The sequence below is a fragment of the Protobothrops mucrosquamatus genome, unplaced genomic scaffold (assembly GCF_001527695.2).
Source record: "Protobothrops mucrosquamatus isolate PMUCROS unplaced genomic scaffold, P.Mucros_1.0 scaffold_296, whole genome shotgun sequence".
NCBI lineage: Eukaryota > Metazoa > Chordata > Lepidosauria > Squamata > Viperidae > Protobothrops > Protobothrops mucrosquamatus.
Genome location: NW_015386372.1, coordinates 343,764 through 356,210, shown reverse-complemented (window position 1 = coordinate 356,210; position 12,447 = coordinate 343,764). Strand labels below are relative to the sequence as shown.

Below are 12,447 nucleotides of genomic sequence, written 5' to 3'. Positions count from 1 at the left end.
CTTCATGGCACTGCTCAAGTAATTCTTGGAATGCAGGACCCTGCTGTTTTCTAATATTTACACACAACTGGAGTCATCAAGAGCAGTAAATGCAGGCTATAAGGAAAGCTTACTTTCTTTGTGTAAGGGACTTTGCATTCAAATCAGGACTCCCAAGAGCTGCCACCCCTTCTCCACCACCACCCCCGCTCAAAAATGCAGGTTATTGCAATATTTTTAACATTGTCAAGTGCTTTTCCAGTCTCTCGTTGCTTCTTTAAAGCACCAGAGCTCCTAGGAAACATACTTGTTTGTTCTTGAAGCTTCTCCATGGATAGACAAACTTCCTGGTCTTTATCTTCAAAAATCACATTCCCTGCCTGGATCTATCTTCAGTCCCAACATTCCCTTTCTTATAATTTCCACTCATCCAGCTGTAATATATTTTCCCATCTTCTGTTCCTTGAAATGATTTAGAGATTTATCCCTTGCTAATCCATGTTTGGAAGTGCCTCTATTTCTCTTCTACCAACCCATTGCTCAAATCTCACATTTTAAAGGAAGCATTGGGAAAATTGATATCCTATTCCAATTAAGCCAAAGTATGTATCTTTGAACTAACAGTACATTCTTCCTGTTCCTCCTTTTTATTACTTTTTTAGACAATAAAATTGCAAGTATAGGTTTGAGCCAGACTGTGGTTACACACATATGCACACAAATGCGACCAACAACTTATAATTAAATTTTCAAGATTTATTTTGCACAGACATTATTTCCTTTTTATTCAAGTTTATACAAAGTAACTAAATGCAAGAATGTGCAAAGAAATGCCAAAATACTCTGAAACATTTGTAAAATCATACTAAACGGTACGTTCTGCATATAAGATTTAAAAACTTTTATTTCTTCAAGCTAGCAGTATATTGCAAGTTTATGTATGTTTAAACATAAACAGATACAAAAGGGGAGAAAGCCAAGTGCTACTGTAATAAGTAAAATTCAAAGGAAAAAATAACAAGAACCCACTACTCAGTGCAAGTAGGAAACTCAGGTTATTCTGGATTTTTTAGCTTCTGAACTCTCTTCCTTGGTTTCAAGTTTGTCTTGGTTTTGGGTGAGATCTTCTGTAATTTGGGTTTGGTGGCTCCAATCTCTATAGTTATTATGAATAAAGACAATTTCATTATTAAACAGACAGTTCACAGAAATTCTGAATTTAATCAAATACGTTTTACTTACTAATACTTTATAATCCACTTCAAATTCAGGATATTAATAACTCTAAAGAAATGGTATTCCTAGCGACACAAACTATATTTGATTGGAGCACATGAAATTCTCCATTCCTTCTTGTACAATTGGTTTATTCTTATCCAATCACATACATACCTTTGGTTTTTCAGAATTTTCTCCGGAATTATTATTAAATTCAAGTAACACAAATGAAAATTTTAAAACTGAGTTTTATAAGTCTTTGCTTAAAGAAATTAGCTTAACCTATTACAAAATAAAATTGCCTATGGGGTGTACACTTAATAAAACTAAAATTGAATGCAAACATTATTTGAGGTGTGTTACAATGGCATCCTCCTGAGAGGCACTGATGGAACTAGAGTTCCAGCAAATGCTGCCATCAATTAGAGAGGGCCAATTTCTTAATATCCCATGTAATATGTGCTTCTGCCCACATTCCAAGGAAATTATAGAAGATTTTACACAATATTTATTGTACTGTACTATTTCTGCTTCAGCATGCAGAAAATTTTTGGAGCCCCTCTTGATAGAAAAATCATTTTGGCCTGAGTCACATCAAATTGAATATTTAATGAATTTAGACAAGGAGCTATCACTATGGAGGCTAGCAAGCTTTGCGCAGGCTGCTGCTAAACAGAGATGATTTCATTCCAAATTCCCAATATTTCTCCATTTCATCTGCTATAACAGCTTTAATATTCTTATTGATTTCCGCACAATATAATGTATTTTCTTAAAGTATGGATACTTTTATGTAGGTTGAATATATTTGGCATGGCTGGTGATCAAAAATATAAACATATTAAATTGAATTGAATATTTGATTGGAACAAGGAACTGGCAACCCATCAACAGTAAATATCTAGCCAACTTCCTCTGGCTCCAGCAAAATAAATTTCCTGAAGGGACAAAAAATGTCAAGAAGGAAAAAATGATTTTGAAGACAGAAGCAATAGTGGAACTGCTTATTCTGACCTACGTTGTTTGTACTCAAGTTTTAAGTCTTACTCCAGCAACTGATGTGGAAAATGAAGTAAACAGCTGTGCTTTCAGTTTGATTGCTCAAATGGAAGCAAAGGGAACATTTGTCTATAGCCACAACAACAAATGTGTGCTTCCCATGCATCCACATAAACTACTAGCCTTGAAATGGAGAGGAAGATACACCTACTGAAAAAATATAAACTGTCTTGAAGCAATGTTGAAATACTTCAGTTTAGCTCTCTATCCTTAAGTGAATTTTGCATCTAGTCAAAAGCGTTGAGTTTTCCATATATATTATTAATGTTGGATAAATACAGAAAAACATACATTTTAGTTGTAGTTAAGAAAGAGATTCTTCTTAAATCTGATTTTAAAGAAATTTGAGGTATATTCTTAACACATATAGGCAGTACTATTTTCCATATCTGTAATAGGAAATTGGATCAAAGAGCTTGTTCAGAAAGTACCTTAATGCATTTCAATAATACTTGCGTTATCTCAATATCTAAATTAATATTCACTAAAATTCAGACCTTTCATGCTGATATGAGTTTCACATATAATTCCAGACTGTAATTAGACTCCTAAGTTAGAATTATTCCTTATGTGGTTTTTGGGGATGTAATAATGCCTTGAAAATATATTGCCCAAGATTGACTATTAAGATCAAGCAAAGGAAGGCTGATGGGGTGCATCTAGAGCAGACATGTCAAACACAAGGCCCGGGGACCAGATGCGGCCCGCAAAGTGGTTTCATGTGGCCCGCGAAGCCATCCTGGAAACAGTGAGGGAACGGCCCCCGCTGCCTTGGCCCTGGACGTGTTTTTCTCCCTCCCTCATCTCAAATATTTTCCCACCACTCTGTACTTAGGAAGGAAGAAAGGAAAGAAGGAGAGGGAGGGTCTGAGGGAAGTCCTGCCTTAGTCCGGTCCTGCTGCCTTTTACCATCCCCTTGCCCCCTCCTCCTGGCCTATTCTGGGGTCTCCCATCCTATTGCTAAGGAAGCTTTGGATACAAAGCCGGGTCTCCTCCCATGGAGACAGAATGGGCCTCCCTCTGACTTTGCCCTGGTACCCATCATGAGCAACCTGGCTAAGGAGAGCAAGAACAGCAGCAGCAGCCCTGAGGAGTAGGTAAGTGCAGCTGGGCGCCCCTTTGGGGAAGTGGGGCTGGGCTTGGTGCCGCGGGTGCTCGAGGGCCAGGCTGGGCGTTTGACCTCTGCTGCCCAGGGCTCCGGGCAGCCCGCACCACCATCCAGCCCCCCCACATGGCCTGAGAGGCCTGAGGCTCCTCAAGTGGACCATGCCTTGGCACTTGCCCTGGTCTCACTTCCTTCTGCCAGAGACCCTCAGATCTGTCCCACTCCTGCCCAGGCCCCCACAGGCCCACTTGACGCGAATGATGTAGAGCTGGCCATGCCCACCCAGAAGGGCAGAAATGGGAAGTCAGAGTAGGGGGAGCCCCCCTGCAATAGTAACTGCATGTGGGCTGCCAAGCACCCAAATTTTGATCACATGACCACGGGGGGGGGGGACTACAACAGCCATAACTTTAGGGATTTATATACCAGTCATTCAGCACTACTAATTGTTCTGTCCCAGCCTACATGAGTCCTTGTTAAGCTCACAAGGAGAAACCCCTCTTCCAACAAGCAGGCTAGAACCGCAGGAAAAAAACCAATCCCCTTTTATTATTCACAGACCTGAGTCAATGTCCAAGGCAAACAAACACAGTAGCACCTCCCACACCTTCCCTTTTATTATGCAGCCAAGGCGTGGCTTCCTAATCCCTTCTCCTTTGCCTTTGTAGCCGCCCCATTGCATTCCTCTGTCCTACTCTCTTTTCTTGCCGGCATTTTCGTGCATCCTGGATATCTCCCAGCTGTGATTCATCACTGTCCAATTCAGCTATGTCTCAGCCTGAGCGCAAGTAGAGGGGCCAGGCTCCTTGTCAGACTGTAAATCTTGGAGCTCCTCGGAGCTTTCTTCTGACTCTGATGTCACTCCAGGTCCCTCCTCCTCCTCTGATTCCTCAGACTCAGCTACCAGGTCCACTGGCTGGCGAGGAATCACAACACTAACTTCAAATGGCTATTGAACAAATAGTTATTAAATGAGGACCACTTGTAATGATATTAAAGGCCTTTAAGTCATGCCCCTGGTCTGGTAGTGGGCTGCATCCTGTTCAGAACTAAATCGCACAAGCGGTAGGCGAGTGCACGCAGCTCCACTTGTGCAAGTGGTGGGCACACGTGCTCACACGGAACCATCCCCTCTCCCCAACGCTGCCAGCGGTCCACAAAACCAGAAAAGTTGGGGACCGCTGCTTTAAGTGTCAAGTACTGATACTTGAAAGAGCATATTTCCCAATATCTAAATTCTCAAATGTTAAGACCTGGTTGAGCCATAGTAATATGTGGCTGCAGGTATGTAATGCCCTTCCCCTTGAGGCCAGGTATGTGCTGACATTTTCTATCTTTCAATATGAGTTGCCGTTACTGACAAGGCTTATTTATGCCTTCTGACCTTTAGCTGTATCTTTGTGTCGGTTGTTGTGACTGTGTCTTAACTTGGCTGTAGTTATTTAACTTGGTGTACTATTTTTCCTTGCTCTGTTATAGATTGTAACTTACCACAAGATGCTCTGAATAATAGGTTGGCTATAAATGTTTTAAACAAATAAAAATAAGAATGCAAGTAATTTTTGCTGTCCAAAGCAATACAGCTTCATTTTGTGGAGCCAACACAGTCAGATCAAAGAAGGAATATAAGTCAAGACAAGCTTTAACTCAAGAAAGCAGGGTACTCTGCTTCAACATTTTTAATAGAAACATTGAGGTGGGCTGGAACTGCCAATCCAAGTGTCTTCTGGGCATGAAAACTGTTGCAGGCCTTTGAAGTGTTTGTTTTGATGTATACCAGGTGCCACTACATTTCACAGAACTGCCTCAAAAGTGTGCCTTGATTGAGGTTTCTTTCGAAGTGAAGCTATCCTTTGATGCTTTGCACAGTCCTAACTTGGAAATGATACCATCTGCCACGGTGCCTTTTAGAGACGGGCTATAACTCACAGGCAGTGAACGTGTGAGGTCCAAACTAATTCCTGGCATTTCCTGCTAAGAGAACTGGCAAGCCTTCCCTTCAGTCGTCCTGCTGATGTGCATCTGCTGGTCATAAACTACGGATTATGCCAAAATACTACCAAGATTTTATAGTCTATCTGCATAACTCCCTTTTCTTAAAGTAACTGCACTCACTGTTGCAAATGACTGCTGCTGCTGCTGCTGCTACTGCTGCTGCTAGCCTCTGGCTGCAACCTGCTGTGATGAATTGGTCGTGGGGAGTCAGCACTTCCTGACAGTGAATTGGACAAGATAGGTGAGGATAAAAATGAAAACAGAGAGGAAAATAAATGGTGGGAAAAGGGGTAGCGAGCCACCGCCAACAACTTTCATCAACTAACTGTCATCAGTTTTATATGATGAGCAATAAATATATTTCACATTTGCTACTGGCAGATAGCTGACAATCTTTCTTTTTCCATGTTATCCAGCAAAGTAGATACATTTATTGTAGAATTTAAACATCTTTGAATTTTTCTACAGCGATAGATCAGTGACAAATACTAATAAGAATGTTTGACTTACTCGGTGATGCAGGTTTTCTTCTTTTGGTATTTTTCACACCGTCAACAGCTATTTCGGCATTGTCCTCATCAGCAGTAGCTGTCCCTGATGCAGCAACTAATTTTCTTTTTGTCTATCGTCCAAATCAAAACAGAAAAAAATGCACACAGGCAAGATAAACAAATGATAATGCCACACACAAAATTGCTAACCATATTTCTCTATCAAAGCTTTCTATCCTCTGAGTAATTAACTCAAAAAGCTTTTAACAGAAAAAGCATGTTATCTTAGGAATCATGCTATGATTTTTAATATCTTATTTTGTACAGGTTCCTGCACGAAAATATTTTAGTCTATTCAGCAACAAGAATGTAGTTTACAGTAATCAGGTACAATTACAACAGCATATTGAGTGTGGGTCTTCCATACAACAATATTTCTTAGGCACACAAAATTTGCTTCTTGCACTGCCTAAGCAGTTCCCTTTATTCTGAAATTTTATTTTAAGTGATTGGAGAGATTCTTGTCTTGTACAAATGGCAGACACTCTCTTGCTAACTTGCCTAAGAGATTCAGGCTTTACACACATTTCTGTAAGAATTTAGATATTTACTATATTTCATATTTTCCGGATAGTGAAATATAGTGCTAAAATAATGAAAAAAATACATATTCCAGTATTATTTTGAAATTATTTTTAAAACGACTATATAATTAGTGTAGAATTATATAGATCATGTAAAAATCACACAAACTGGAAACATTCATTTATTATTTAAAATCAAAATTCAAGCTACCGCCAGTGAATCTCAAAAATTGAATTTCAAGTAGCCACCATTGCCAGCCTCCTTTCCTTAATCTCCAGACCCAGTTATAGTAATCTAAATTACTCAATTTAAATAAAAAAATACTTATTTTTAATAATTTGAAAGCATTCCAATTAGAAAAGAAAGAAAATAAATAAATAAAATGCTAATACTTCCTGGGATTCCTTTTTTTTTTTTTTTACTGTAGAAGAGATTTTTAAAAACTTTCAGATTTGGTTAAAATGTTATTGTTATTCCCTTACCCTCCACAGTGAGACCTGCTTCTCAACCAGAAATGCATCAGGTTAGACCCCTTGTAAATGCAGAGAGGACAATATACTTCAAATAAAACTGGAATTGTGTATATGTGTTAAGAAGCCAAAATGGTTGTCAATGTTCTTAGCCTATCAGCACAAAAATTACTACTAAACTTCCACTCACTTTTTTTGGGTAAGTTTGATCAAAGTATATCCACAGTGAAATAGCTGAAGTGGTTACAAGCTTATATAGCCGACGAGAAAAGGGGAGAGTGCGTTGCATCTTTCCCAAGTGTTGCTTCATGATTACCATCCAAACCCTGCTGGGCTGAACAGATTGGTTCGATAATTATATACAATAACTGCAGTGGGCAGGTAACCTTCAGCTGGCAAAGGGCAGCTCCCCTGGGAGAACTTCCATATGCAAAAGGGCCTGATGGAGTGCATTAGGTACATTCTTTCTTGCTGGTGCATAGGCCTGATTAACACCAACCCAAACTCCAAGGTTAGCATGTCAGCAGATTTGTGATGCATTAGGCAGGAATAAACACAGACACTTTTGCTTGTTCTCACCAAAATTAAGAAGGACTATTTCACCATTGTATTGCTTTTATATACAGGGTATAAATGCATTCTTCCTGTCTAACTGGAATAGAGCTGTGCTTTTTTTAAAAAAAAAAGACTTACTATTAAAGCAGCTACTCAATACTTTCCACACACTAAAATAGTTTCCCAGCTTATACAGTGAAAGGCACATTCTTAATCTTGATCCAGACCAGCTAGATAGCAAGAAAAATCACGTATTGTTCTCTGATGCAGAGTGCACAGCAAACCATGAATTACTAATTCATATTTATTTCAGTTCAAATGTTTTCTAGTTGTTATCAAATATCATCAATGGGCTCATCACTAAGCATATTCCATGGCTTGAGCAGTTTACAAGCGCAATAATGAATGTTTTTACTGCATGAAAATGAAGGAATCTTCTCTTTTGGAAGAAGTTAACTGAACAAACGTAAATGTTACAGTAACATCATCCATTTCATATGAAAGTGAATTAAATTTAAGCCTAGTAGGGAATGCTCTCTCATTAATAAATCCCAGAACCAAAATCACTTAAAATGCACAATAGAGAAGATGAATAACTCCCTCTGTAACCAATTTCAATTAGCTGGGCAGCAACTGTTTCTACTATTTCTCAATTTACTAGCCATTATGATATGGCATCATCATCTGTCCCCAACAGAATGCAGTTTTGAGGTTCAACTTGGAATAGATTCCTAGCCAATATCAAAATTGAAAAATGTATTGTGCAGTCCTATGCATAATCAAAACGATGTCATTACTGGAGTTTGTTCCCTAGCAGGTATGTATAGGACTGCAGCTGTATACCAGTTAAAAACATAATGTTCTGCATGAGCTCATTTGGGGGAGAGGGGGGGTAGTTCATCTTATACTTGTCTTGAGGGCTAAGGAATATGGCAATCTAGCCAATCTTCTACTGAGTTAGGAGCCTGAGCATCCTTAAGCCTGTACGTTCCTACCCTTTCTTTCAGATCTAGCCATTGTTTATTTCAGAACCAACTAGTTTGAAAAATGGTGGCATATATATAAAACTTTATACAAGATCTTCTCCAAAAACAGACGGAAAAAGACATTTGATCAAGTGAGAAAAAGTGTGTGAACAAACCCAAAGAATTGTTATGCAAGTCTTTATGGGATCACAACAGACTTAAGGAGCAAATCCTTGGAATCATCAGAATAATCAAAATAATTCTTTCTTGCTACAAGGTTTATCGATCCTTTCTACCTACCTTTGTAATAGCCTGCCTCATTTGAAAAGAAGCATTCATGACACATAAGGCAGGTTTTTACCAATGCAGCATCATTGTAAAGAGAGTGACATTTTATGCATTAGGAACTTACTCTAAAGAATTCTACTCTATTTTTATTAACTGAGTCTCTTTTCCAATTATAAACTAAATAAATGCTTTTACAATTTTTCTTCGACACAGCCCAATTAAACTGACACAGTAGAAATGAAGACCTCAATACACAAAATCTATCAAGTTAGACCTTGGAACTATATTAAGACAACCATTTCTATTTTTTTTTTTCATTTCACATGCTAATCAAAAATACAGAAAGCCCAAAGCGTAAAGTAAGAATAGGAAGCAAGCTGCAAGTTCCTTGAAACGCTTAAAAGGATTCATGTTTCCAGTTAGCTCCTTTGTAAATCAAATTTTTCATCTGAAAGACATTCTATTCATTTGGCTGCAGAGCTGCAATCCCATTAGGCTCACAAGGTGCTCCTTGCTTTTAAACACCTGACCATTTGTTCAGTGACTGTTCAAAGTTACAGCAATGCTGAATGCAGGGACTGAGAACGGTTTCCCAGAGTTATGGCTGTTGCAGCGCCCCCTTTAGTCACATGATCAAAATTCAGGCCCTTGGCCGCCTGCCATCGCTTACACAGGGATGTTTCAACTCCCCCACCTGCCTATCTCTCCCCCATCTCTGCCCCTTTGCCCCCTGCACTCTGGCAGCCTCTGCCGCCCTAGCTGACCTTTGTCATCTTGTTCTCACTGGCCACATAAGGCTTTGTTGTCCAAGTTGCTCTTGGTGGTTTCCTTATGGGGCTTGGGGAGGATGGGATGGCCTCATGTGGCCAGCAGCTGCCTCATAAAGGGTCAGGCTCAAAATACTTTGCCAGCAGCGGAAGCAAGAAGATGGCAAAGATCAACTTGGGTGGCAGAGCACAGAGCAACAGGGGCCTCAGAACGCAAGGTGACTGGGACTGGGCTTCACACGGCAGCAGCTCAGGGGCTTCTTGCAGTCCCAGGGCTGCCACACATGATGAAGTCACTGAGCTGCAGTGTGACAAGCAGCCCCAGAGCCTCGGGGTTTGGATCAGGGTGGGTCCTCACATAACGATCGGTGGAAGCGAGGCGGTCACAAGATGTCATGGTTTACGTGCAAATCACCCAGTGACAGAAACTCAGCTCACAATTGTGGCCATAACTCAAGGACTACTTGTACATTTGAGATAGGCGTCTTCCACTGGAGACATTCAGCTCTTTCATCCACGTTCTTACTGGAAATGGCTACGTTAGAAGCAATGCTACCTTGGCAGCCTCGCCCCAGCGACCTATTCCCTGTAAATGCTATGGTGGAACACTAGAGTGTACAGGTATTCCTCGACTTACAACAGCTCATTTGGTGACCGTTCAAAGTTACAATGGCACTGAAAAAAAGTGACTCCTGACCGTTTTTCACACTTACAACCATTGCAGCATCCCCTTAGTTCCGCGATCACAATTCGAATGCTTGGCAACTGGTTCATTTTTATGATGTTTCAGTGTCCCGGGGTCACGTGATCAGCTTTTGTGACCTTCGGACAAGCAAAGTCATTGGGGACGCCATATTCACTTAACAACCAGGTCACTAACAACTGCAGTGATTCGCTTAACGATTGTAGCAAGAAAGGGCGTAAAATGGGACAAAATTCACTTAACAAATGTTTCAGTTAGCGACAAATTTTGGGCTCAATTGAGGTCGTAACTGGAGGACTACCTTATTTTTTACGATGCTGGTCTTGAATATGACTTGGATTAAGCAATTAATGCAAAATAACTGAGCAGCCATTAGCAAAAAATGGGGATTACCATCACTTTACATCTGTAACTTTGTCGATTTCCTAGCTTATTTTCAGCCTTTATCTAAAGTGCAGGTTCTGACTGTTAAAAGCTCTTCATGAGCTTGGGAGCAGAATTCTTAAAAGATATGATTTTGTAAAAATCCTTCTTTTATCTAAAGCATAAGGATTAGTTACTGAAGAAAGTGCCTACTTGATACTGCTGCTCTTGTCATGAAGTACACTGCCACCAGAGTCTCATTTTGTATATATTTAATAGTAAACTTCATGGTTGACTGGGATGTGAACCCTTGTTCCTTAGATATTTAAACAGCATTCTAAACATACAGATAGCTTAAGTCAGGGGTCCCCAACCCCCGGTCCATGGACCAGCAACCGGTCTGCACAAACAAGCAAAACCCCATCTGTGGGATGCAGGCAGCACACAAAACCATGCACTCTCCAGGCCATGGGAAAACCTTTCTCCAAGGAACTGGTCCCTGGTGCTCAAAAGGTTGGGGACCTCTGGCTTGTTATGGGTGTGTGTGTTTTCCCTGCTAAGTTGTCATAACAAATAGGTGAGTTTCAACTGGATTCATATATCAGAATATTTCTTTTTGAAAGATTATCAATGCTGAGGATTATCAATATTTTTTAAATTCAAATTTATATCAAAGTTTTTATTCTCAAAACCAGAAAGAACAATTATTCAGCAAAATTTAGTTTTTATATTAATCACTAATTGGCTAACCATCTATATCACTAAAAAATCCCTACTAGTTTGGAAACTGCTTAGTGAGGTTACACAGTATTTTTTTATTCCAAATAATTTCATATCAAATAATAAATATCATTTATTATAATATTTACTGTAAATTTCCCTCTTTATAAATAAAAACAAGTCTTGGTTTCACATGAATTGGCCACATATTAGCAGTCACTATGTGATAAAGACAAAGAGATATATGATGAAATTTAACTTGATAATGCCTTCATTTAAAAAAAAATGACCTACATTAAATGTATAGTATTTTTTTCTATCTGATGTGACCAATGACATATTATATAAGGAAATTTTATCATTTCAAGAATGCCTCATATTTACAAACTCCAAATGACAGTTACATAATTATCACTATCCTTGAAGAACAATTAATCAATTAATCCTGCCATCCAATACAAATGCATGGAAAACATGTCTGGATACAAAATGCATGGATAGCTTGAATAGGTATCACTATCAAATCCTTTGAAAGCTTAATTTAAATACAATTGGGGATGATGACTCATTTCAAGGTTTTGTTGTAATTTCTATTTTTCAGTAATGAACAACTGGTTACCCACACAATTAGATACCGCATACAAATTGCATGTACTACCATGTTTCCCCAAAAGTAAGACCTACCTGGAAAATAAGCCCTAACTTGATTTTTTTTTGGGGGGGGGTGGGCCTAATATAAGCCCTACCCCAAAAATAAGCCCTAGTTTGGGGGCGAGGCACACACCTAAAAATCAAGCTAAGGCAGGGGTGTGGGGTGTGGAGCTGCCCCACGTGCCCCGCACCCCCTTACCTTGCAGCCAGGCCTCTCCTTGCCAGCCCACTTCTTTTGCGGCATCTTCTGCAGCCAGGCCTGCATTTCGCAGACAGGCCTTTCCGGAAGGCCTTTTCAGCCAAGAACTGAGCTATGGATTCAATCCATTGCTCGGTTATCGGCTGCAGAGGCCTTCCGGAAAGGCCTGACTGCGAAATGCAGGCCCGAACTCCATTCTGAGCTGCAGAATAAAGCTGCTCCTTCAGCTGCAGAAGAAGTGGGCCGGCTGGGCGGGGCTGTCGGTGCCGGAGGTGAGTGGAAAACCCACCACCTGAAAATAAGAGCTGGTGCCTCTTTTGGAGGAAAAAAAAAA

General features: G+C 39.9%; 1 protein-coding gene across 1 annotated transcript in view; it reads right to left on the bottom strand.

Annotated features, from left to right (window-relative positions):
• Positions 1 to 725: 725 nt before the first annotated feature.
• The window catches only part of VRK1 (VRK serine/threonine kinase 1), a 31,008-nt gene continuing 19,286 nt past the window's right edge, over positions 726 to 12,447 (bottom strand). The window contains exons 12-13 of the mRNA XM_015832052.1: positions 5,867 to 5,978; positions 726 to 1,135 (exon numbers count right to left, since the gene is read on the bottom strand). Of these exons, the coding sequence (XP_015687538.1) occupies positions 1,035 to 1,135; positions 5,867 to 5,978 (213 nt within the window). The 3' untranslated portion in view covers positions 726 to 1,034. The remainder of the gene's footprint in view (positions 1,136 to 5,866; positions 5,979 to 12,447) is intronic.